Raw genomic sequence first — 27,794 nt, forward strand, 5'->3', positions numbered from 1 at the left:
GGGTTTTTTTTTTTTTTTTGGTTTAGCGTATGTTAACTGAGATGGTCGACCTCTAGTGTGTAGCTAATTCGCGGGTAATAGCGAAGGAACCTTTGGGTTGTTTTGGTCGTGCTAACAGCAGCAGCTCGAGTGACATCAGCGGCGGAGCTAGCAGGTGGAGTTTCAACTTAATGTTAGCAATAGCTTGGCGGCTTACCTACATTAACGTGTGTCACACGCAACCGGGAGGTCCACTGAGCGGCACAACAGCTAAATGTTTCTGGATACAATGAAGACATAGTAGGAGGAGTATTTAGATATTTGTTATTTTATACATCTGTTGCCAGTTGAAGCGGAAGCAACGTGAATTTACAGGCGTAGCCTCCCGGACGCCGTCAGAGACTGAGCAGCCTATCCCAGAGGGTCAACCGTCACACTCTCAATTGCCTTCTGCCCGTAACTTGTAGCTAGCGCTTCGCTGTGAAATGAGAATGGATTGTATGGGCAGCTAACCTCGTAATCGATCATGTAAGACGTCTTGCTATTTAGGTCTAACTCGTGATTGATTTGTGCAGGTCGATCACTTCATAAAACTAGAAGATACGACGGAGACTGTGCGTCGGAGCACGCACCTCTCAGCCCAGAAGTCCTTGTTTATAGTTCTGTTAATTGGGGCGTTTTATGGTTTGACGCCCCCATATGCCAGTGCCCACGCCCGTGTCAACACCCTGAAGGCAGAAAGAGACGGGGGGAGGGAGTCAACAGTCGCTCCCGGGTCGCGACAATCAGCCGAGGAGAGGCATCGCTGAAATGAGATGAGGCTCAGAAATGGAACTGTGGCCACTGCGATTATTTTCTTCACGTCTTTCCTCAGCCTGTCCTGGTACACAGCGTGGCAGAATGGCAAAGGTAGGTCGAAGGTTTTTACCATCACGGTTTACAGCACGGGTATAAAATGTGATCGCGCTTTAGAAGAAGCCCCACTTGTTCAGGCCTGGTCAATAAGCTGGGAGGCATCGAGTCGACCGGGTTCAGCAACATGTCGTAGCTGTCCTACGACAGGTGTTGTAATTCACTTCGAACCCATCCGGTCTCTGTTTACCAGGTTTGGCATTTAAAGGCATCCCCTCTGGGTCACATCGTCGTGCTTCAGTGTGCGGGGTGCGGGTAATCATTGGCCTTGGATGTTTTTATTTCATGGTATCGCTGTTTCCCCTTATGTATGGAAGCATGGTAGGTCTGTTATGCTGACGTTCTCATATCTTATGATATGATATCACTCAGTTCAGAATAATTTAGTATGTCTTTGTCAATTAAAAGAGAGAAGCAAAATTGTTCAACTTTTCTCAATAATCACACAATTCAGTGACATTTCCCGTCTTGCAGATATCAAATATCTTTTCTCATATTTTTAGTTATGGCAAACACTCATTAGGTTCACTTATTAAATAAATGTGTATTGCCAGGTTTGACCCAGACCATGTGGGGATGATGATGGGGCAGCCTTTAGATTTATTCCAGCCAAAGCTTCATGCTGTGATTATTGTTGTGCCTATGAGCTTGACGAAGTATTTTTCCATTAAATGGAGGCCCAAAGAACCAGGACCACATGTGCTCTATGGTTTGATAAAAGTACATTTGTGTGATAAGCAAAGGTCAAGTGGTGCTGTACAACATATTGAGCAAGCATATTTATCTAACAAAGATTTACTTCAGTTTGGACTACAGAATGTGACAGAATATGCATGTTTAGAGGTAAAAAGTAGGGGAGCACTAATGAAGAGGCCTTGTGAAAGCTAGAGTATTGATTTATACCATAAACTCCGGTTGGTATTAAATTATGTGAAGGGCACTGCCACAAATAGCTCTCATTCTCTGCGCACATGACTAGGCCGTTATCTTTCTTTTTGAGACAAATGCAACATGGTAAATGGTTGCTTATATAGCACTTTTGTCCAAATCGCTTTACAATGTTTCTTCTCATTCACCCATTCACACACACCGGTGGCGGTGGCTGCCATGCAAGGTGGCAAGGTGCTCACCTGAGCAGACACTTCGACACATAGGAACCACTGACCCTGTGGTCCGTCGACAACTACCAACTGAGCTACAGTCGCACCAATTTAAGTACCATTTTTTAAAATTTATTATTATTTTTTTTAATAAACCTCTTTTAAGTCTCCTATCACTTCTCCCTGTGGTCATCAATGGTTACTCTTCTTGGTGCTCCCCAGAATGGGTGTGTACAATTTAAATATCCTCTGATATATAGTCACACTGGAAATGAAACATTTTTGGAATGGAAAATATTTGCATTGAATTTATAGTATATAAGTAAATTACTGTATTGTTTGTGAGATTCTGGTGTAGAGGATTTTTTAGGGGCCTAAACCTTTGCTTATGACAGGCTGTCTTATTCCTGGTCACTTGACTGCTGTGAATAAGAGCTGTGCCAGTCAGCTGTCCAAACACTCTATGTTGAATGACTCTCCAGAGTGTGTACTTCTGTTGAAGTCAGCCACATTCCGTAGCGAGAGACTGCTCTCTGGTATCTCCATGGTTATTTCTCAACTAGACCCTAACAATTGTAATTAACAGGTTAAATATTTATAACAATGCAGGGGTTTTAGATTGGAGTGGAATGCATTAATTTAGGTAGAATAATCCTTTTCCAATATTTTCAGTTTACTGGCACAAGACAGTTGACATTAGAGTGTTGCCCCTTGATGACTTTTGCTTGTTTGTTTACCTTATAAATATTAGTAAAATAGTTGGAAGAAAAATATACGTGTTCAATTTAAAATGATGCATGGATAACAGGGAAACATATTAGTGAAGTACAGTTTCAATATCACCTTTCAGATTATCAGGATAAAGATTATACAGTCTACAAGAGCTTCCCCCATTAACAATGTACGCTACTGACAAAACATATGTACATTTCGTTAGCGAGGAAATGTGTGTTATAGCACTACTAAACATTATGCTGCTAGTACTCTGTACCTTTTTCAAATTTTAACTGAACTGAAAATACATACTGTTACATATGTTTTGTGTTATTCTCAATGGTTTAGTAAAGCTTTCTTTGTGATTTTCAACCTGAGCTCAAGATTGCTATATTTTGCTTATGGTTTCAGCCAATTTTCTAAAAATTAGCAAACTCCTACTACTCTTCCTTTTTTTTTCAAATCTGACTTCCTCCTTACTTTCTATAAACTCGGACAATGTACTTCCTCTGCATTTGAAGCATGTTTTTTTACCCCATCGTCATCAGTCAAAACACAATGGACCAAAAATAGCACAAGTGATCGCAGTAAAGAGGATAAATGAGTAATCAGATAAGGAAGGGTGGTAGGTCAGATGATTTATTGATTATAATTGGACAGAATGTGGCCTGCACATTGTGTTTTCTCATTTGTAGTGTCTGTATGGGCTTTTATATTTGGTTCTTGTTTATTGTAAGGTATGGATGTCTGCTGGAGAAATCCTAAGTGGCCTGGAAGGAAGGAGGAAGTAAAAGGCCAAATCTTAAGAGAGAAGACGAGACGAGGTTGAGGTTGGCTGGAATAAAAAGTCTGCTGGATAGGTAGCGAGACAATGGAATAAAAGTTTTTTTTGAGTGTTTTTCATTTTGCATCCTGCTTAGTCACGCACATGCACCCACCTAACTTTATCCCAGACAACCATTAGGCCGTCCAAACAGAGCTAAGCACTGTGGGTAAGTTAACAATTGTCCTCATGACAATCACAATCAGTGCAGCATAAAAAGGCAGCTAATGTGGGAAGAAGGTGAGTTTTCAAAAAGTACTGTTAATCTAGTAAGAGGCAACATAACCTGAGAAAAAAAATTATTATTAGAGAAAGTTGTACATTTCTCTCAGTCAGCTGGTAAATTGGCTAACCCTTTTACCTCTATGTGGTAGTTTTTCTGATGGCCTTAGATCTTCAGAACTCACCGGGTATTGTGGAACCATTGATTGGTGACATCCCTGAATGCGAAGTCAGCAAAAAAGAGCAATAGTTGTGGCTAATCGAAGCTTTTCAGGAGCAAAGTGTAACCAGAGGAGTAAGCGGAGTGGGGCCATGCTTTCAGCTTATTTCTGTCAGATGGTGGTCTGTCACAAAGAGAGACGGCAGCCTGCAGGAGCTGATTGTGAGGTCTAGCACAGTAGATGAGGATGAGTGAATGGAGGTCAGTTGAAACAATGAGCCAGTGGTAAAAGGAAGCAACATTGACAGTGTCTTGAAAAGCTGCCATAGGGGCAGCTTTTTTACCCTGCATCTTTTTCTTTTTACGTTTATATATGACGAAAAAGGGTTGTTGTGCATTGCAAAGAACAGGTGTGCGTTATCTCTTTCTGCAGCCCTTTTGGGAATATCGCTCGCCTACTCCTAGATCAGCTTGCACTTATCTTCAGGAAAATACAGCCAAAAATCAATAGTACTACTGAGTGTGCAATATTATTTATGTGTGTTGTACGCTTGTTTTTTTATTTATTTTTTAAGGAAAAGTTTAATGAGGTACACCTTATACGGCCGTTAAAGCAAAATCATTTCTCACATGTACTGATGTCTGTTCAGTCAAAATTATGTTGGAATATGTAGGAACTTTTAAGATCTGCAACAGTAGTGTATTTCATCTTCTGAATGTAAGTCATAAGGATTAAGTGTAAATAAAAAGTGTAAAAAAATTAAGTGTATATAAAATGCATATAACAGGATTATTTTTTTCCAATTTGATATTACAGTAAGACAGATGCTGCCTTATTTTCAAAATGGTGTCCACCTAAAGTTCCACAGAAAATGTAACTACAGTAACAGAGTGCCTCATAGAAGTCCATAAAAGCCACTTTCCCCGAAAGATTTTTTAAAAGTCACAGCTCCTGTTGTGGATATGTGGCTGCGCATTGCATTCACCAAAGGAAATAAAAAATGACCTTATTTTGTAATTCTAAGAAACTTATCTTGTAATTTTGAGGTAAGGTCTCAAATGTTTTGTCTTTGGTGAATGCAGTGCGCTTCTGTATAGTTCAGCTGCTTGCTCCCCCTTTTTCTTTTTTTTCTTGTACTTAACCCCTGCACTGTCACTCAGCTGCGACGTGACTATTATGACAAAAAAGTAAGAAAGCTGTGTTTTCTGTCACTATACAGTTAAAATCTGGGAGCCACGTTTCCCAAAAACAACTCTGAGGTGAAGGAGAAATCTTGTTAGTAGACTTGTTAGTCTTACATATATACACAGATTACCAGTAACCAGGCTTCTTAAATGCATGTAAACGTTGTTCCCAGATTATCCAAGAAAGCTGATTTCTCAGAGTGCTCCAGTTAAGTGCATCTAGTTGCAACCCTGTGCATGTTGAAAGTCTATCTCAGGGCCAATGCAGGGGGATAGATAGACAACCGTTCAACCTGATGGGCAATCACCAGTCACCCATTAACCCAACATGCATCTCTTCGGGCATGCATGCTAGCAAAGAGAGAATATGCAAACTTCACACAGAAAGGCCACAGGCAGAAAGATTAATTTCAGGGCTTTTCTTGCTGTGAGACCGTGCTAACCACATCACCACTGTGTTGACCTTCTGCAATGCAACTCTTCCCAAGCACCAATATAATATAACCATTTCCCTGTTTTTTCTTTTAATTTAAAAACTTTGTTTGCAACATTTGCTCGTTTCAGGAAATGACGACCTGGTTAAAATGCTTTGTGCTGCACAGCTGCAGTGTCGAACCATGTGGCTAGGAGTACCAATTGAGGGTTACGTACATTACTCTACATGTTTCGCATGCATGTCCCTTAGATCTGGCAGGTGGCATCTATAGCTGCAAGTCCACAACAAAAGATTCAATAATATGGCATCTTTTAAGCTACCCAAACTTTCAAGATAACTAATGTTACAGTATTTTGTGGAGTGCTTTTAAAATATACTTTTTGTCAGAACATTGAGACAGTCTTCTGAGCTGATGAAATTTGAAAAAAAGTTGATGGATTGAAGGAAAGAAATAACCAATGGAGGCTGATAATTTTTGCTGAACAACTTAAAAAACGCTTTTGTTTAAAGTTTTCAAGAAAATTGCATTCTCTGTAGATGCTGAATTTCTCAACTAGCCACTTCTAAAAAAAGAGGTATTTAAATGACTCAGCGACAGTGTTAGACATGCAAAACTTGTGGTTAAGGCTGGAAGGTCACATGACATTTCTTCATCTTTGCTTTGAATTCTATTGTATTTCACTTGGTTTTGGGGACTTTTTTTTTGTTTTGTTTTTGGGGTGAGGGACAAAACATTGAGACAGCTTTCATGTCTGCTCGGTAAACTTCAACATTCCTGGGCGGGCCCTCAGAGCGTGTACCAACGAGCTGGCTGATGTTCTCACCTCCATCATCAACCTCTCCCTCAGCCAGTGCAATGTTCTTTCGTGCTTTAAGACCATGACCATTGTCCCCCTGCTGGCATCCGTCCACCTCGGATGCCATCGCTGCTCCCATCCACTATTCCCTCTCTCATCTGGAAAATAAGAACTCATACCTAAGGATACTCTTCATCGAATACTGCTCCACCTTCAACACGGTCGTTCCCCACAAACTCACCTACAAACTGTCCAAACTTGGTCTGCACCCCACCCTCGGTGACTGGCTCCTAGACTTCCTGATTGGCAGGCCTCAATCTGTCAGGATTGGTAATAGGACTTAAGCCATCACAAACATTGGCACTCCACCGGGTTGTGTACTTAGCCCCATCTTCTACACCCTGTTCACCTACGACTGTGTCGCCTCCAACAAGGACAACATCATCCTGAAGTTCGCCGACGACACAGCAGTGATAGGACGCATCGCTGACCGTGACGAAGCAGCCTACAGGAGGGAGGTGGGCAGTCTGGTGTCATGGTGTGGAGACAACAACCTCATGGACAAGATGAAGAAAATGATAGTGGGCTTGAGAAAGGAGAGGAGAACGCATCAGCCGATGTTCATCCGGGAGCCTGAAGTGGAGAGGGTTAGTAATTTTAAATACCTGGGTGTCCACATCAGTGAGGACCTCTCTTGGACACCTCACATCACGCAGCTGGTCAAGATGGCCCAACAACGGTTGTAATTTCTGAGGAGGCTGAGGAATTTTGGCATGTCGCCTAAGATCCTCAGCAACTGCATCACTGTGTGGTACAGCAGCACTACTGTCATGGACCGCAGAGAGTGGTGAAGACTGCGCAGAAGATCACCAGGACTCCACTACCCTCTCTGCAGAGCATCTACCACCGCAGAGTCCACAGGAGAGCTGCTTCCATCCTCAAAGACCCCTCCCAACCCCAGCAGGACTGTTCACACTTCTACCCTCAGAACGGAGGTACAGAAGTGTGAAATGCAGGACTTCAAGACTGAAGAACTCTTTCTTCCCCTCTGCCATCAGACTCCTAAACAGCTGATAGAGTTTGCAATCATGGACATAACTGTTTACATTGATTTATATTTTTGCTTTTGCACATTCATTATTTTGGAACTGCACTACCTCACTTTTTATTGCCTTATTCAGAACTGCACTACCTCACCTTTATTGCTCTTAATTTTTTTGGTCTTATTTTTTTATTTTATTTTTTTCTATTTTTATTTCACTTATGACATTTACTGTGGACGGCAAAATAAGAATTTCATTGTCCAGGGAAACATGCTTTCTGTCTGTGCATATGACAATAAACACTTTGAATCTTGAATCTTGGATCTAAATAGAAAGTATGGTCGGCAGTTCGCTAGCTATGGTGAGCACAAAGGCTTTACATAAGAAAGCATTAAGCCTGGCTCAAAACCAGCTAACAGACACTCTCCAATGTACAGAAATGTATTTTCAGAAATGATTAGCTTCTTTTTCCATCATTTACTCAATACAGTTTACATTAGTTCATTATAAAAACAGCAAGACTGTTTTTAAGCTTTAGTGAGTTCCAATGACTAGAGTTCAATGTTTAATTATATGTAGATTTAATTTGTAATTTGATGTAACTAACTGTTCCACAATTTCCAACACTGTTCATGTTCTGTAGTTGAGTAATAGCTGAGCCCGTATTTCTAGAAAAATTAATCACCAATTTTCTCGTTTTTGTTGGGATACCCTCAAATGACAAATGGTGCTTCTGCTTTCTACAATGTTGTGGTTATTAAGGGCAAACAAAACAAGGGGCCACTAAATTATTTGCCCATTTCTGTAAAGTAAAATAATCTACTCTATCAAGTGATTTCTTGGTTATTTCTTTGGGTGATGTTAGAGATTGTTGAGTATTTCATTTTGAAAATGTGGTGGAAAACTGAAACTTAAATACTATAAGAATGACAGTTGCATAATATATGCTGCAACTCTCACTTATTTAAATGCTAACTGCCCAACTTCCTCATCAGCAATCATGAGCCCACTGTCAGCACCACACATCAGCAAGGGAGAGTGAGGTCAAGGGCGAGATCACTGCAATGGCTTTTGATGAGCTGATAAAACCCTGTTGAGTTCAGGGTTGTAAAGTATTTCCCAGCACAGCAATCATCCCTGTACTTTCTTAAACTGTGAAGTTAAGAGTATTGTTTAAATTGCATTGCCTGTCAGATTTTGCTCAGACATCCAGTCTTCACATACTTAAAAAGTTATAACTAGGGTCCTAGTTAGTAAGCTCGATATAAGTTTAACAATCATTTTATCACTTAGTAATCAGCTAAGTTAAGCTAGTAATCAGCTCTATGTTTAAACATTGTTTAGAGGCCCTTGCAATTTTAAATGAGGTAACATTGGTTACATGTTAATGTTAAGCAGAACTTCATCAACTGTAGAGTTGATATACTGCCATGCAACAATCATGGCATAATAGCTGAATATTGATTTTATCTACCTTCTCTGGTATTTATTGTTTCTCAAAATGGCAAATTGAGAAAACCACTAAAAATCAATTTAATAAGAAGGATCGTTACCCAAAACTGAACTTAACTGTGAGCATGTTGTTAAATAGCCAATATATATATCCAACTCCCCACTTCTTCAAGCTCATTAATAAATCAAGTAAATGGAGAAAAGGATTTGAAAACACATGTCAAGGCGCAGTATCTCAGGATATGGAATCAAGGGATATAGAAGTAAAAGAAGATTGGTGTGTAGATAATGTAGACAGAAAAGAAGCCAATGTTAAGAGTCTGAATGTAAACACAAAGTAGGAGTGGAGGAGGTTATAAAGCTCAGAGTAAGAGCAAAGCCACTTAGCCCTTCCCCCACTACTCATGTTCTAGAGAGTGGAGAATAATGAGATTGTGTAGATTGACTCCAGGCCTCAGGTAGTTCTAATTGTTTAATGCATTTCATGTTTCTATCTAGTTACGCAGTGGCTGTATATCAGTAAAGCAGGTTCCCTTTTCAGTCTGTTTTTGAATGTGATGGTGGTACGCCTAATTTGTAGTTAGGTATTTGCAAAATGCTTTTGTCTTTTTCAGTAAATTAAGCTCTTCTTGTAAAGTCTGTCAAATTATATGTATAGGAAATAGCACTATGTCAAGTGACTTGTGTGAACACTGTTATACAGCGCTAGGGCTAACTTAACATACTGTATGACTTTACATACAGAATCAGCACAGACTTAATATGTGTGTGTGCATTTAAAACAAAATGTAAGCTTCACTTTCTACTTGTTTCTGTTCCTGCTGTGTCTCTAGCTTGTTTGCACCGTGGGATTACAGGCGTGACTTTGTCAATAGGCTTGGAGTCCTATAATCAAAGGACTGATGAGAAGATGAAAGTCTGTTTTAGTTTGAAGCTGCCCAGTCATAATGCTAAGGCCAAGTGAAATCTGTCTGTGGGACTTGAAAATCATATTCATAAATAACAGTAAAATGCTGCGTAAACGAGGAGCCAAGGCACAATGGATGAACAATAGCTTAGTCAAACATAGTGACAGACACAGGAAGATAAAGGGAGTCTGGACTTTGTTGTATGTAAGGGCTCTCTTATCCACAAGGGCTCAATAAATCTACCAGCAGCAGAAGATCAAAGACTGGCCAAATCCAGACTCCCCCCAAGTGCGCACAGATATATAGGCACCCAGGATTTTATGTTGTACTCTCACTGTACCTCATATTTTGCACCAAAATAGAATCTGTACTGTTAATGCTGACACTGAGACAATTTTTAAGGAAGTCACATTTTCTTGGTTTTCAAATCAGGAGTATGTTCAAATATTTATGGAATAAATTTTACTTATAAAGCACAGAAGGGGCTTTGTTATACACAAAGCAATAAAACAGTTTGTAGTTGTTATTTAAACTAAACTAGGTAATAATGCTAAAATAAGTTTAAAGTAAAACATAAAGTAAAGCAAGTAGACTGACTCACTGTATATCAAGCTTGTACATCAAGGCATCTGTGATGTCAGTCTTCCACAGCTACTTTCAAACTCTCATACCAACCACTAAATATCTGTTTCTTGATAAGTGCTTACCAAAGGGTCCTTTATATTTTAAGCTCAAATGTAAAATCAGCTAAAACCAGCAATTAATATTGGCTGTAAATTCCCCCTTCTGAGAGTTGAATCATAGGTTTCTGACAAGTCAAATTCTTTACACCTGTGCAAAGTCTGAGAGACGCTTGCTGGGTAATTGACAAGTCAGCTGTCTCCCTTCCCTTAGCAGCTTGTCTTGAAGTTCTCTACAGAGTTGATGTACTTCTCTTCAAACTGCTCTAGTAAAATTGTTGAGAAACCATCACAAATAAAGTTCACTTTTATTTGTTCTGCCGCTGATTACAAATGCAATCCAGTTTTGAATCACTATAACTACTTGGGTTGAAAATGGTCTGGTATGCAATATGCATGAATGAATAATATTTTGTTCCAATTAAATAACACATTTCGTTTATGTGCAGCTTTGAATGAGTTCGAGTGAAGGTTTTGTTGCCATTTTACTTGCTGCTACATTGGATATTTTTTGATGTAAGTAAAAGATAACAAAACAGTTCACTAATTTAACTTGAAACATTTATACTTAGCCTGCCCACACTGACGGACTTTCCACTTACTGGACATACTGCTTTGCAGTCCTTAAAGTATAGTTTTATTTGTTTTGGTTCTACCTTATGGGTAAAAGCAACTGTCAATATGTTAATTTCCTTCCTCACTGAACTGCTTTTCCCACAGTTACTTAGCCCTATACAGGATGTCACATGCTAATGCACCATATTTTGCTTTTATTTATCTAATAGAAAAGCTAATAGCATACCAGCGGGAGTTCCATGCTTTGAAAGAGCGTCTTCGTGTGGCAGAACACAGGACTTTGCAACGCTCGTCTGAGCTCAACAACATTCTCGAGCAATTCAGACGTGCCATTGCGGAGACTAACGGCAGCAAAGATGCTCTCACAAACTTCTCAGGTAACCCAAACAAGTTACGACTCCAAAATTCCACTCTATTAAACTGTCAAGTGAACACAAGTTTTTGCTTGAATTTCTTTATTTTATTAAATTAAATTTAAATCAAATTTTATTTAATATTTTTTATTATATTAAAGTTCAGTTAAACCACAAAATCTTAAGGGAAAAGTGAAATGGTAATACACATAATAGATTGCTCATTATTAATGAAGTGCAACAGATTTATTCAATTTACAATTTTGGTGTGGCTGTATTCTCCCAATGTTTTTGTTCCAGTCAACCCTCAAATCTTCGACCTTGTTTTGCACATTGTCAGGCAGCTTTAAAATGAACTCATATTATGCCTATGTAATGCTTTTAAATTGAAGTTATCTGTCAGTGTAGTGACGGTGAAATCACATGACTATGTAATAGCTCCAGCTGACTTCCACAATACCAAACATCAATAATACTGTAATATGATATGAACTTATACACTCACTTTATATTTGTTTTATTTTTATAATTTTTTTTTAAGTCTCCGGCATGGACTGGGTCCCACAGCCAGCCATTGAATATATTATGGATTTGTAATTATAGCATCGCCATTTTATTTAAGCATTCTAGTGTTAAATGGTGGCACTTCAAACACCAGTCTAATTTATTGCTGTGCAACTGCATACAACTCAAAAGTGAATTTTAAGATGATGCTGACAAACTTTTCTGAATTAAATAAAGATTGTTACCATTATTGCTCTGACATATACCATGATTATCTCTTCATATTCTCTTGTTTGAGTTAGGGAAACAAATTTGATTCACAAACGACACCAAAATATTTGATTCACATCTTATTTGTTGTTGAGCAATTTCCAAACAACAGATGAAGCTTCTTCTTTTGTTGATGTTGTTTTGTTTTGATTTTCCAGTACGTCTTTCTTGGCCTTCCACCATGTTCGTTTTTGTAGGCTCTTGTGAGATGTCCATATTGCAGCGCATACATGCATTATCACTAAATAATACATATTTATTATGACGAGAAACTATTGCAATTTACGATATGGTGGAGCCCTTTAATTGCCATCCAGAGTTTTAAGTTACAGATATATAAGTTGGTACCTTGGCCATTAGCATGTCACCAATTAATCACACTAAAATTCACACTGATTACTGGTTCAGGTCATTCCTTTTGCCTCCTTACCTTTCAACTTGAAATCAAGCCACTGGTCTTTATTTATGTACTAAAACTCTTGTTTTTACATTTAGTATGATATGTTGCCAAAATGCCATTTTTCTCTTTTCCTTTCATTTGAGTTAAGATGCTCTGCATCTTAGAAACTGCACCAAGACATTCTATGATGGGGAAAAACCCTCAATATGTTGTCATGTTATTTATTTTATTAGCCTGCTGATTTTGTTTGCGGCTCTATAATTGCACAGCCTGACATTGCAGTTGAGATTAATCATGCAGCACTAGCAATACTCCTATCACCATTATATGTAACTGAGGACTTCACTTAACTTGTTCCTCTGTGCTTGTTTTAGATGAGACACAGAAACTACTGAAGGAGCTTGCGAGTAGGAAACCTCTCCAGGTGCCAAATATCTACCACCACCTGCCTCATCTACTTAACAATGAGGGCAGCCTGCAACCAGCCGTGCAGGTTGGTCTCGGCCGAACAGGAGGTGAGACGCTTATATGCACACTAAATATAAGGACTAATAGGAAATTCTCGGAGACCTTTTCCCCAGAATATGTATGCTTATCCTACACAAACATGTTAAAATCTGCAGAGAGCATAATTACACAAGGAAGAGAATCAAGTTTCAGTTGGTGATGAGTTCACATTAAGTATCCTCTGTGTACTGAGCTATCCAATAGTATCTTTCCTGTTATGTAACCTAACTGTTATTGGACAGGCATTTGCATTACGCTTTTATTTCTCCTTTTTGGTACTTTGATATCTGCCTTTTCACTCTCTTGATCTCTTCTTTCTTTATGATTCAGTGAGACTCGCTGTTGCCTTTCTTTAAGTGCTTTTCAAAGAAATGTCCATTAGAAAAATAAACTAGTGGTTTGTTCCACTCCAGTTTTGCTTTTTCAATTTATTCAGAAACCAGATTTTTTTTCTCTTTACTTCTTAAACACAAGCCTACAGCATCCAGTATCTGCCATATCAAGTCTCTAAAAGAGGCTTGCGTATCAAGAGTCTGATAGGTGGAGTGAATTGGGATGCAATATTGTTTAGGCACTGAAGAACTTAAACGTTGTTTCCACAATCCTAATACCAATGACTGAGGGAAGAAACGGAGGTCTCAGACAAAACAGAGGAAGGGAAGGCAGGGAAAGATTAGAACCCACAGGGCATCCTTGTTAACGGCCTGTAGCCCTTTTGCGGCATGAGTTCAAGGTATCAAGGCTGCAAAGTAAATAGGAAAAAATTCAAGACCAAAGTTTGTCATCCTCCCTAGTCATTTCCAGTTTGCCTGGTTTTCTGACAGGTGCAGACATGATTGTAGCTTTCTTTTTTGGATTTTTCTTAGGAATCTTAGGGAGAATGCTTCAGATGAAGCACAGTTTGTTGCTGCCTACCATGTTGTTCTCATCAGCTAAATATAATCCACTGAATTGTGTTCACTGGAATCCACAGCCAAGCTGGAGGTCTTGCTGCCGGGAGGTGATCATTGATCTGTGCTGTGGTGGTTTACAGAGCCAGACAACTGGTGCAGAGATCCCTCCACCACCACCACCACTCATGACACACTTGATTGGCTGCTGGCAAGTTTTAGTTTAGTGGTTCAATTTAATTTGGGTAATTTCCTCTTTTTCTTTTGCTCATTGTTTTTCTTTGTGTGCCTGTGAGTCTTACTTTGTCTTGTTTCTCTGCTGGTCTAAGCATATTTGACTTTGCGATATTTATAGCGATGCAAATTAGGACACAATACCACTTTAAATTGAAAAGAGTACGGGGAAAATTAGTTTAGAGCACAGACTGAATGGAGTGAGGTTTGACTGAATCCTCGTAAAATGCATAAACAATAACAATATATTTTCACCCTCTATTCTGTCAAAGTTGGAATACCTTTTTATCTTCAGTTTTTGTTGCTGCTGACTGCTCTGTTGCCCTGTGGAGAGTGTAGCCAGTCATGTGTTTGCTCAGATACATATTGTGCAAGCTACTCCTTATTGTAAACACCCTCATTGTGAGAGTCTGAATCATGTGAACGTTAACCCCCACACTATCCCCCACAACTCATTTCCCTCCACCCCCACCACCCATTTCCGTCCACCCCCACCACCCATTTCCCCTCACTCCACCCCTTTGCTATGCAGTAACATGATTGCGATGCCTCAACAACTTCCTCCAACTACTTGCACTGCTGTTTTACTTCTGTGTGAAACAAAATTATCAACTGACTATACTGTAAAACTTCGCTGTGCATAATTTATTGCTTTATTCCTTCACTGGTTAACCTGCTTTGGTTTTTTTTTGCTTCCACTTTTTTAAATGAAGGACAATCCTGATGTAGAACAATCAATTTATACTTGGTGACAAAAGTTGTAATTTCAGTTAATTAATTAACCCAATCTAAGATTAGACAAAACATAATCTAAAACATTTTTTGTCTATTGGAAATTTTCTAGATTTAAAGATACTATGTATGTATAAATATAACAAATCCATATTTGTTACATTTCTTTTAAGTAATACATACATCAACATAGATTCTAAACTCTTCTGACCTTATCACAAATGGGGAAAATATTATTAGTTAAATTGGATAGGTAGTATAAAATTATATTATATTTTTTGAAGGTTATACAGTTAAGCCAGACTTCATTGGAGTGAGAAAAAATTAGTGATGTTAGTTCCCTTCCTGAAGCCATTCTTAGTCCTAAATAGTGTGTTTCTGTGATCTCTAATCTGGAAAATGGACAGATTTCCGTTTTAACTAGATTTAAGCAAATTTCAAGCTGGTTGAATTTTGCTGGACATTGAAATATATAAATACAGCTAAACACCAGCTTTTTTCATTTGTATGGCATGTCAAATCTATTAGTTCAACAGGAATCATGCATAACTGATATTGTTTTGCTTTTTAACCTGTAAGAGCTGAAAGGATGGCAGAGTGAAGCAGGCAAGCTGATAAAGGGACATGGGGAGGGGCAGTCCTGGAGTCGGCTGCTCATGCTGCACTTGCATGCATTATCATTCGTTCACTGTCTGCCACCCTCCCTTATTCTGTCACTCTTTGTCTTTTTTCCTTCCTCCCACATTCTCCTTTCATCCTCGACCTACTTTCTTAGTGGTGGCGGTGGTGGGTGTCTCTATATGACATGGAGCTCAGTGTGAGAAACAGAAAGCAAAGCTGGGACAGATTCTCCATGCTGCATAGAGCCCCCTGGAGGATTGCACCCTTTCCTCATTCCATTACGCAGCTCCCTTATTCTCAACCTCAAGTTTGTTTTGTGTCTCTGTAGAAGCCCGTTGTACCCTGACATCAGCGGAATCAGAATGTTTCATGTTTCTCCTTTTTTTAATGGAGCACAAACACATGCACACATTAGGCCCAGTCGATGAATTTTACAATCACTATGAGGCAAGTCCTTTTGAGAGTACCATTAAGACACCTTTTCCTAGAAAAGCTTCATGCATTTCATGCAAAACATCAAGCTTTTTTTAGATTGTGCTACTACAACTTGAATTCAGTGTGTATAGGGTAGAAGAAACAAGACAAGGCCATGCTGCTGCCTTACCTTATTTCACTTATGAGAAACCGTGATAATGTGTTCATTCCCACAGCGTGGGTTTGCTATAAACTCTCTGTACTAGTGAGTAAAATGAAGTGGTTTGTGTCTGTAACGGGCTGTTTTTTTGTTTTTTTCTTTGTTTTCAAGTTGGTGTAGTTGAGGGAGTTTTGCTAACACAATTATTAGCATAGTTTTTCTTATAAATTAGAGATGATTCAGACAACATAATCACCTATCTGCAAACATTTTAACTATATATTAAATATTCAGTCAACTGAAACCTTTGCTTTAAGGGACAGATATTCTGTGACCCTCAGTCACTGTTGTTGGTCTGTCTGGTTTTATTTATTTAGATGGTAAGAAAGTTAATAAAGTTACTTAGCAGCACATTGCTCTTGTGTAAAATTTGATGTCGCCAGGCAGCATAACATTTTGTTACCAGTGGCTAAAGTCCAGTCACCACTATATTGGCTGCAGGTGGACATTACATTGTGGGCTGTTTTGTATTTAATAAATGCATACAATACCCAGATAGTATTGTAATGTTGAAAAAACGTTGGGTTGGTGTAAAACCACATTTCTTGGTGCAATAATAAAGATGCATTACAGACTACCTCTATTAGTCATCCTTTCCCGCTGCCATCTGTCATTCTGGGTATGAATTTCTGTTCTTGTGGATTTAGCATGGTATAGGTTCGTGTCATACTTCAATGTCTAGCAGCAAAGATTTTGAAATCGTGGATTTGATTTTACAGCAACCCCTGGGGCTGTTGACACGTCCTTTTCTCACCTCATACCATGTCCCCTTTCCAGTTACCATGGTGATGGGGATCCCCACAGTAAAGCGGAAGGTGAAGTCTTATCTGTCAGAGACTCTGCGTTCTCTAATTGACAAGCTGTCACCAGAGGAGAAACTTGACTGTGTCATTATTGTCTTTGTTGGGGAGGTGAGATCTCATAGTCACACAATGTGAGTCATAACATGATGCTTCTACACAGTGGAATAAAGTCTTTGACTTATGTCTCTGTCCTCCTGGTTCCGCAGACTGACGTGGATTATGTTCATAGTGTCGTTGCCGACCTGGAGAAAGGGTAAATACACCTCTCAAAATTGTAAAGGAGAAAAAAAGACACTGTGATGACGTGCAAAGTCTGTGTTGATGTGATCGACTTTTTTTCTTTAGGTTTTCTACAGAGCTGAGTTCAGGCTTGCTGGAGGTGATCTCCCCACCAGCTGCCTATTACCCTGACCTCACCAACCTCAAAGAGACTTTTGGTGACTCCAGAGATAGAGTCAGGTAATTACTTCACTTAGGCATGACATCTGTTTTATCTGTGTATTTGCTGCTCCAACATTTAATTAGACAAAATGTGATAGAAATCATTATGGAAATTGTGGAGAAACAACCATGGAAGATAAGAAATGCAGGAGAGAGTGGAAAAAAAGTATAAGGATGAGTCAGGTGGATTGTAGGAGGGAGCGAGCAAACAAGAGCTTTTAGGTAGGCTAGCTAGGTACTTAGTATTTCACAGGCATTTCTCAAAGTCAGATCAAGGTCATCAGCAGCAGCACCCTCTACTCTTTCTCTCTCTACTGCTCACTCTTATTATCCTCTGCACTTATCTTCTCTTATAGTGAGCTAGGAACTGGATAAATTAGAAATCTGTTTCTGGTGCAGTTTGTGCTGACAGTGTTTAGTTTGTACGTTGGTACAAGCCTTTTGGGCCCAGAAGTCTTAATGTTTGCAGGTGGGTGTTTGTGAGCACAGATGCTTCCGGTGGTCATCTGAGCAGTTATTATTTTAGTATCTAATATAACCACCGATATTTGGTATACAGTTGACACTTTGATTATTTGGCCATATTTCTTTTCAGGCTTTACTTCAGCACATTTAATATTAAATACAACTACTGTTTCCAGCCTTACTTGTTTAATTGGTTGACATCTGTATTGAAAAATTGGATTCTCAATTTTAACACAGTGTCTAAATTACATGAAATGGAAGCAGCAACACAAAACAGTATTGTGGCTCTGGGGAAAATTATGGTGAAAAATCCCCCTTATTTCTTGACTTGGTGTGCAGTGATAAAGAAACACTCCCTGGATGTGGGCGTACATTTCTTTACATTTCCTGACCGTTATCTCATTCACCACATAATACAAACTGTTGCTAGACTCAAAAACAGAAATTCTTAACCCTTCAGACTCTAAGTTCCTTACTTTACACACCCACAAAAAACAGTTGTCTGTCCATACACTCCAGTCAGTGGTATAGAAGAAAACTTGTTACATGCCCTCACTGCTTAAACTGCATTAACATTTAACTACCTGGCTGAGTTTAAAAGCATGCACATCCATGCCTTTACATTTGCTGCATCTGTTTACCTGATTAGAGTGTTAAAAGCAAGAAAATCTGTATTCTACACAGCACCTGGTGACCAGCAATGAGTCAGACTGCAACAAGTGCATCATCAGTGTATCATTCAGATGAAATAATCCGTGTGACAGCATTGGTTTATAAATTATTCAGCGAGCCTGCTGTTGGAACATTCCCTAAACCTGGGAGTACTAGCTTTGTACAGTTTTACTTTTTTAATGAAACCGTGTGTGTGATATAATTTCCATAGGTATAATATCTGAGGATATGTTCCAATAAATGTATGTGTTTTCATGTGTGCATACTTTTATTGTAAATGTTTATGATATTTGATTTTTCAGATGGCGAACGAAGCAAAATCTGGACTATTCCTTTCTCATGATGTATGCTGTAAGCAAAGGGGTTTATTATGTCCAGGTATGTTCTCATAGATGATTAAGTAAATGTATGTTCCAAATGCAGCTTATCATACTGCATTTTTACAAGGGCTCTGCCAACATTTACTCATAAATATCAGCGTAAAAGCATAATAACTGACAAACACTGCTTCGCTGTTATTTTGGAGCATGTCCTAGCAAATTAAAACATGGCAAGTACTTGAAAAAAATGTGTTGTTGTAGTCATTCATCACATCCAGTGTTGTTTTCCGTTTTTAACCTAATCCTCTTAACTCGTATCTGTTTTCTTGGCTAAACAAGGCATCCAATTTAGAAATCTTTATATAAATGTTTACTCTCAGCAAATTTGAAATGCTGAAAAACAGTCATGTTTAATTGTGTGTCAACCTCCCACCCTTCTGTCTTATGCACGGGTTGTCATTTTCAGTCTCTGCTCATCTGGAGAGAGGAGGTACTGTCTGTCTGACATTTAGTGCTACTCTAGTTTAGCACATCAGCTCAGCAGTCTCCTTTAGTTCACTTGAGTGATGTCCCTGTTTGAACATAGTGGAGACTCCCTCTTGTTGCCTTCCTTCTCCATCAGCAATAAACTCCAATTGTTAAAAGCTAACTTTGGTCTTTTTAAAATTAATCATATTGTCCACAATCATTAATCATATTCTCCACAATCTACTCACTTTTCATGAGTTGCCAGCCTGCAGCCTGGATTTGCTCATTTGTTATTACCAGCCAGCCATAACGCTCCACTGATTACATACAGTAGTTCTTCATTCTGAAAACAAATACCCTTGTAAATATTGTCTACAATCTTCAGAGTCTACGTAATTTTACTTTATATGTTGCGCATGCATAGTTTACCGACCGCAATCTAAATCAGAGCATATGGTGCAACGTTTTTTGAAAATGGAAGATCACTGGTTTTGGAGCGAAGAAATATTTAATCCAGTGAAGTGGTGTGACTGGATTCTTTCAAACATTTTTTTTTCTTACGCATTCACCCACAGAGGTCTGTGGCACCAATAAATGTGTGAATCCAGGCTGCAAACTGACAACTAACCAAATGTGAATAGAGAAGATTCACTGTTGGGTTAAACATATTTATGGTTACTGTGGACAAAAAATATATTTACAAAATGACAAAGTTATTCTTTAAAGTTGTTTTTTATGTTTTACTTTTTTGTTTCAGCTGGAGGATGACATTGTGGCCAAGCCCAACTACTTTGCCACAATGAAGAACTTTGCTCTGCAGCTCTCATCAGAGGACTGGATGATCTTGGAGTTCTCTCAGCTGGGCTTCATTGGTACAATACATTAAGCACCCGATCAGTACTCCGCATTCACCAGAGCTTTGTCAGATCTGCGTACACTTGACAAGGCATTTGCGTTCTGAACAGGGTTTTTCATAAATGACTCAAATATGCCATGGACAGATCCAGACCAGCCAGTAAAAAGAATATGAAGTGATATATGTCATTGTGGAAACATTGTGGTTATTAAAAAGTAACATGTGTTGGCAAGGAAAAGCACATCCTAGTTGAACAGTTTTTTTGTTGTTGATTATTTTGTGTATGTCATGGCTTTAATAGTCTTTTTTTTATGTGAGTGATTATCTACACTATGTGATACATATGATAATGCCATCAATTGATTTACAACTTTAAATTATTCATCTGAATCTTTATTAACTTTGCTGAGAGTACTTGTTCATGGTTCATGGTTTAATTATCCCTGTTACAAGTGCGACTGTGCAGGATCAATAAATTCCTATAAACCTTCCTCAAAATCTACTTCCTACAGGAAAAATGTTCCAGGCTCCAGACCTAAACCTCATTGTTGAGTTCATCTTCATGTTCTATAAGGAGAAACCCATCGACTGGCTACTGGATCACATTCTCTGGGTGAAAGTCTGCAATCCAGAGAAAGATGCGGTATTCAGCACTGTTTCTGTATGGATTTGAGCATCATATGGGTTAAGTGGAAGTGCCTCATCCCCACCTTTTATTCTATTTTTTTTTTTCCAGAAACACTGCGAGCGTCAGAAATCAAGCCTGCGTGTGCGGTTCAGACCTTCCCTATTTCAGCACGTGGGACTTCATTCTTCTCTTGCCGGGAAAATCCAAAAACTGACAGTGAGTCTCAGTCATCTGCAACAGCTGTGGAGGCCATTTCCTTTGTAGAAACACAGACTTTCCCACTCTGTTTCTGTAGGACAAAGACTTCCTGAAGCCACTACTCCACAAGATGCATGTCAACCCCCCAGCTGAGGTTTCGACTTCAATGAAGGTATTAATTTAGAGTTTCCATCCCCCATATTTAGTTTTCCATTGTCTAGCCCATATGAATAACTATAACAAAAGAATTAATTGAAAATATTATTCCCTAAATTATTATTGATCACAATGGTCCAAAATGTGTTTTCTTATACAGGTGTATCAGGGTCATACACTGGAGAAGGCGTACCTAGGAGAGGACTTTTTCTGGGCCGTCACTCCTACTGCAAGCGACTACATCCTATTTAAATTTGACAGACCAGTTAGCATTGAGAGGTAAATGTGAAGGCTAGATTTACAATTTTATAGTTATTTTTAAAATTTCCTCCTGCCCTTCAGCTCTTTGTGTGTGTGTGTGTGTGTGTGTGTGTGTGTGTGTGTGTGTGTGTGTGTGTGTGTGTGTGTGTGTGTGGTCTCAGGGGATAAGTCTGAGCTAATGAGAGCGCTCTAAAATAAGCATTCTCAGGCCAAACTCTTTTTCTCTGAGGAGCAGAAGTAGAAAAAGACAGTAAATATAAAATGAGTCGATAACCAGACTGCTGCTTTGGCTAAGAGCAGACCAGAAAAGAAGTTACATCACTATTTAGTCATGTAGTCATGGGTTGTGATTGTGTCACTTCTTTGGTAAAGATAACATTAGATCAACATGAGTGTGTGAGAATCAGTTAGTCCTCAAGTAAGTGGAAGCGAGTGGGAAAGGGCCAGTCTACACTGTCAAGGGTTTGGGTCTGCTTTTGAGTGACCAATTACACCGGCTTAGTCTGTATCGCTCTTTTGATTAGACAACATCTCATCAGCAGCTGGTCAGGAAATAACTGCATTCCTGCTTGTCTGTCTCTGGTCTGTGTTCTTGATCTGTCTCCTACTCTTTGGTTGTTTAACATTTAATATAATTACACACAAACCTTGCTTTCATCTAAACGTGAAAGCAACCCTGATAAATTAAGGGAAAAGCGTATTTGTTTTTTGAATGCTGATATTTATTACGGTTAAATCCAAAGCTTCAAGCTCAACATTGTGTTCTCATGCTTTTTCAGTTTATACCATCATATAGTTGCTCTGAAATCGTTTCCTGTCTACTACTACTCTCCTTTCGGCTTTATCCCGTGAGTTTGGGGTCGCCACAGCGGATCATTGTCCGCATGTTGATTTGGCACAGTTTTTACGCCGGATGCCCTTCCTGACGCAACCCTCCCCAATTTCTACCGGGCTTGGACCGGCGCTGGGGAGGGGGAATGGGCTGTTAGGGGTTCAGGGTCTTGCCCAGGGACACTTCGACATATAGCCAGGGCCGGGGATCGAACCACTCACCCTGTGGTCCGTAAGCAACTGCCTTTACCAACTGAGCTATAGCCGCCTGTCTAAAAGGGTAAAAATACAGGACAGAATATTGTATTGTTTGAAACTTCTCTCTGTAACCAGAATATGAGAGCTTTGAATTTTTTTTTCTAACCATGAACAGAAGATGTATGTATACCTTTTTAAATACCTTTTTGTACATGTAACATCTATCACACAAGAACCTTGATGGGCTGTGTGTCTCTGTTGGGCAGCTTCTGCCATGTTAAAAAAATAAAATATTTAAATTTGATGTATAATATATAATGCCTAGTTTGATTGACAGGTTCCTGTTTCGCAGCGGTAACCAGGAGCACCCCGGAGACAAAATTGAGAACACTACTGTGGAAATACTGCCTGTTTCGGTAGGGTAATGCCCACGCTTTCTTTGTTTCTCTCTTACTCTCACTCTCACACACACACGTGCACATACACACTCGCTGTTGCCCTTTTGTGGTGTAATGTTCAATGTTTCCGATTAGATTACACTGGGTGGGTGCTCTTAGGGACACATGGTATTGATTATTGACTGAATAAAGATTAACAATTGTTTTCTTTGCCAGTGGCAATATATTTCTGACATATTGATCCTGGCCTTCAGTGTCAGCACAGAAGCTAGCTATCTGTTCAAGTGCTGCTCAAATTAGAAATTGATCTTATAATTAAGGCTCCGATTAATGTTTGACACTTTATTCTACTTTCATCTTTTGTTCATGTTTTAGGAAGCTGGACTTCAGACCAAAGACAAGAGCAAACGAACAGAGGATCGTTTTTACAGAATCGGTGAGTGGATTGGACGGTCTGTGGTTCTATACTGCGTACAGACACACTACAACATTGTGGCTACATTACACACACACATTGATGGTGCCTAGAGATAGTTTACAAGTGTGTGGAATGTTCTCAGTCACAGCATTTTTTTATCCCTTCTAATTTTCATCCTTCAATGTTTTCCGCTTTCTTCAGTCACCTCTGTATTGTTATTTTACTGACATATTCTTTATGTAGCTATTTCTATCCTGGTTTTAATTTAGCTTCTAATTTGTTTTTGTTTTTTTGGCAATGCTTTAGGCAATGTGCTAAAACATACTGGTTGGGTCAATTGTTGTGAATCAGTATTCATTTCTTGACACTTGCACTCATATGTCTCTGTCTCTGGTCAGTTACTGGAGGGGTGCTCACTCTGTATCCTTAAACACTCAGGTCAATTTGATAAGGGGATGGCAGAGGGGGCTGTAGATCCTTCTTTCAATCCTGTTGTGGCACTTCGACTTTCGGTCCTCAAAGACTCAGCTGTTTGGGCCATTCTCAGTGAGGTAAGAAAAAGACTGCACCCGACAGCTATGTTGACATTACAGTACCTAATTCACAATTCAGATTTGTTTTATTTGTTTATTTGTCAATCAGATCTGATATTTCTGTGCACTAAGGTGCCAAACTACCGCATGATCATAATGGGTTGATTATTTTGAAATGGAAGTTGCATAACTGTACTTGCAGACACATCCAGGATTATTTGGGATTATTTGTTGTGGAGGACAGTACTGAGGTTAAGAACTATAGTTTATTTTATTTTAACAAAGCGGTTAGAAGCAGACACTGTGAAGTAAAATAAGACATTAAAAACTTATTCATTTTAATCAGACCTTTCTAACAGTGCCAAATACTTGGATGATTGAATGTGAATCTGATGTAGGGCCTCAAATGCAAGTGGCACTCTGCCTGTTTTTACTAAGTGTATGTGAATCACGCTGAAGTTAGGACTAAAAATGCATCCACCCCAAAGTAACACATAAGTTATTAATAATGCTTCCTACTTACTTACTTTTAGTGAAGAATATGACTTCTCGAAAAAAAATCACATGATGTCACTATTTTACAATATACAGAGCTGCAAATTAAAGATTGGAGTGACACATTGTACTGTAGTTTTTTTGAGTTCAGGTTTTTAGTTTTTGACAGTGAGAAATTTGTGTACTGCCATAAGCTACTTTTAAAGTGAAGGGTTTATTTTTGTTTTGTAAAACATTGGTAACAGAAGATGCAATTATTAATTGCTATAAGACAGGCTTTATATCAATTCTATTTCTGTAGTAGTGTATAGCATAAGCCTGTGTGAACATATTCTCATCAGCCCATTTCACTACTATTGTCCTCGTATCACACACTGGGCAACATGATAAAAATGTTTTATTGCACTCTCACGTATGATTCCTGAGCTGTTTGTGTTTATATATAATTTATCCACAAAAGGATGATATAGTTTGCGTCCACAACCATGATCGTTAATGCTGTGATAACATTTCTATTAGTGTCCTTGTTCGTGCAGTTTTATTAAGTGCTGTTGTCGCTGACTCCACCAACAGCATTTAAACAAGTGATTTAAACAAGTGCAGCTTATTTTTGTCATTATTACAGGATAATGCATGGTGGAGAAATTAATGAATCTGCACATTTTCTGTGCTGTGGTACGTTCAATCAAAATTTGATTATTATGGCAGAAAGCTAAATCTTCCCTGCTAATAAACTTTTAGTGCACTTGAACTTTCACTGCACTTTTAGTGGGTTCTGCATAGTGTGCACAGCAGGCATTGCACCCCTCACAATTTCTGTAAAAGTTAAAAGAAAAAAAAGTTTTCTGTAAAAAGTTATTATTTTTTGGTTAGTTAGGAGTAATTTCCCATCCTCAAACGCTTAGTGAAACAGGCCCAGATCTGATATAACAAAATGTTGGTTTCTTGGCATGCCCATGGTAAAAACAAAAAGGTGGTCAAACCACTACATGACACACCCACAATTCAAGTCATTTGGAGGTAAAGCAAATTAAAATTCAGTCCCTTTGAGTATGTAACGTGAGGTGTTGTACAGTCACATTAAAAATTCCACTTGCTTCAGAGGTGTACTGCCATCCTGTTCTTACTGCACTAACATGTGATGCTCTGCTCTCCTGCTGCAGATACATATAAAGAGGATAACTGGCTGATTGTTCTGGAGGGGGCACGTGAATCATGGCCCTTGGGGGACCAAAATCTCCTAGACTGCTTATGCAAGGCCTTTGGAACCTAGCAACCAGCAGCAAAATAGTGAAATGGTTAGAGCCCACTAGAGTTACTCGTCTGAGCTCGTCAGAGGAATGCTACCTCTCTGTCCCCTGCTCTTTCTAATATACCCCGTTACTCTACTTCTCATTGATCGAATTCTCTTTCTTTCTGCATCTCTCCCCAACTTTTGTGCTCTTAATCATTTGTGAGAATGTGAATACTACTGTTTAAAGAACAACAGCAGAGTGTGGCTCTCAGAATGACTATGTTGTTCAGCAGCTTTGAACACAATCAGAAAACGCCTAGATGAAGAGGAAAAATCATGTGCTGGAGAAGAAGCAGTCATCCTGGCAACTAGCGACTAGATGCTGCCAAATCCTTCTGTAAATCAATGCTGCCTCCTTTGGGTTAGCTGGGGTATTGCACTGTCACTAGAGCCTCAGCAAAGCCTATCATGGTCAAGAATGTTGTCATGGCCAGTTGCAGAGGTAATGGACCTCAAGATCAACACCAGCCCAAACAAATAATTTCTTCATTCCTGGAGTATTGTAAGCCACACTCAAATATTCCACTTGTCCTGAAAGACAAACTCAGGATGAGCCTACTGTTCTAAAATCCTGCCCATAGCCAGTCGGTGAAAATTGATCATAGGCCAGATTCTGTGGTGTTGACTCCAGCGGATCGAGACAAGAAGTACCATGACACCATATCTATCTCACCTCCTTTCTGACAGGCCGTGTTTGACCTCGGTGTCCATTTATAGTAAACCAATCGGACATTGCCTCGGCATCATTTCCTGAAGGAGTAAATTGTTATATTGATATATTATTACAGCTGATGATCTATGAAGGTGACTTAATTTATTTGAAATAAATCTTTAATTTGTACAAGAGGTAAAATATATTTTTATTCTATTAAGAGATGTTTATGGTAGTTCAGAGTTTGGTTTATTTGTGTACTTTTTTTTAAATTGTTGTTGTATGTTTTATTTTTGTTGTAACAGCTTCTTGTGAACTGGCTTTCTCTTCACATAGCAAGCAGCTTTGTTCAGTTTAAAACCATTTCCCCTAACCTGAAGTGAAATGTTATGTTTCATTTCAAAACAAAATAATGAATGAAATATATGAATAGATCTTAGCTATGGCTTGGAATTGAAAAATGTGCCTTAAATTCAGGCCCCTTGAGATCGTCTCAACATTATTCCAGTCTATTCCTTCTTTTGTCTACACTTTGCTGGATATACTAATAATTAAAAAATATCTTAGTTTAATTGGCAATTGGATGTTAAGATCAGAATAAATTTCATGCTGAGAATAAGAGGTAAAATTATAAAAAAAAAAAACATCAGATTTTATCATGTAAAACGGCGTGATTTGCACTGCTTTTTCACTGTTTTGTTGCCATCACACATATCACCATTGTGCTTACATTTTAGTGTTCATTTCACTGGCTCCTCCAAATCCACTTTATTATTTTTGTTTTTTTTTTTATTTCTTTTGATCCAATGACACGTTTGTTTGATAGAACAGAATATTAAGACTACTGATTACTGCAAGGTGCACCTTTTTGTAATATGGTTTGGCTATGAGGTTGTGTAGTACTTTCACTGACTGTAAATGAATTTAATAAGTATTTCTTTCTTTCTCTCTCACTTTTTCTTTTTTTCACACTTAACCGTTAATTGAACTTTGTGTTTGATATGTGGTCAGTGTGAGTGGGATCTAAGTGGAACTTCATTCATTTTATATAGTAGTTTAATTCAAGGGGATAGTGCAGTGCTGTTTGCTGGAATTGGCATGAAAATGGGTCAAGGTAGGTGTGTCAGCGGTGGCTCCTCCACCCCCTGACAAAACCATTTAGACTAAAGCTCTGTATTTTAATCAGATTCTTTTAATTAGGACATGAATGGAGGAAGCCCTTTATGGACTATTTGAGGCTGGAACATCTTTTGAAAGTGGAAAGACATTTTCATTGCTGTGAAAGGCACAATGTGTGACATCCACATACAAACTGAATGCATAGGGGAAAGTGGACAGGATACAGAAAGGAACTCTGCCCTTGCTCTGAAACTCCATACACCCATCAGTTCATGTGCCTTCATCTTGTACATGTGCCTGCCTCTGATGATTTTTGACATCATTTTTCATTGATAACTTGAAATAAATGATAAGTTGTTAGAAGTCATGGCCATTTTTGTGATTTTGTTCTACTTTTGTTACTCATGCCATCTGCATCACCAGATTTGATTTCAGCTGTAAGTGCAGATATTGGCA

General features: G+C 38.8%; 1 protein-coding gene across 3 annotated transcripts; it reads left to right on the forward strand.

The window, feature by feature from the left end:
* mgat4a (alpha-1,3-mannosyl-glycoprotein 4-beta-N-acetylglucosaminyltransferase A) lies at nt 1-27,701 on the forward strand. 3 transcript variants are annotated; one of them, XM_067514924.1, is made up of 17 exons: nt 1-154; nt 555-888; nt 11,197-11,364; nt 12,889-13,029; nt 16,910-17,043; nt 17,142-17,188; nt 17,281-17,394; nt 18,816-18,891; nt 20,059-20,173; nt 20,670-20,800; nt 20,894-21,001; nt 21,081-21,155; nt 21,300-21,418; nt 22,767-22,845; nt 23,203-23,263; nt 23,684-23,796; nt 25,437-27,701. In XM_067514924.1, the coding sequence occupies exons 2-17, from the start codon at nt 795-797 to the stop codon at nt 25,461-25,463; spliced, it is 1,602 nt and encodes a 533-aa protein (XP_067371025.1). In that variant the 5' UTR covers nt 1-154; nt 555-794; the 3' UTR covers nt 25,464-27,701. The 3 variants fall into 3 exon arrangements, with proteins under 3 accessions (XP_067371025.1, XP_067371024.1, XP_067371026.1); XM_067514923.1 differs by having other exon boundaries at nt 7-888; XM_067514925.1 differs by lacking the exons at nt 1-154; nt 555-888; nt 11,197-11,364 and adding an exon at nt 13,995-14,156 and having other exon boundaries at nt 12,890-13,029.
* The last annotated feature ends 93 nt before the right edge of the window (nt 27,702-27,794 follow it).

The sequence above is a fragment of the Channa argus genome, chromosome 9, assembly GCF_033026475.1.
Source record: "Channa argus isolate prfri chromosome 9, Channa argus male v1.0, whole genome shotgun sequence".
NCBI classification, from domain to species: Eukaryota; Metazoa; Chordata; class Actinopteri; order Anabantiformes; family Channidae; genus Channa; species Channa argus.

Excerpts from the sequence above, each read along its gene's own strand:
- mgat4a (XM_067514924.1), top strand. The coding sequence starts at position 795 with ATGAGGCTCAGAAATGGAACTGTGGCCACTGCGATTATTTTCTTCACG. Across the intron at positions 17,044-17,141 it reads TTATTGTCTTTGTTGGGGAG|ACTGACGTGGATTATGTTCA; the intron begins GTGAGATCTCAT and ends CTGGTTCCGCAG. Across the intron at positions 21,002-21,080 it reads GGAAAATCCAAAAACTGACA|GACAAAGACTTCCTGAAGCC; the intron begins GTGAGTCTCAGT and ends CTGTTTCTGTAG.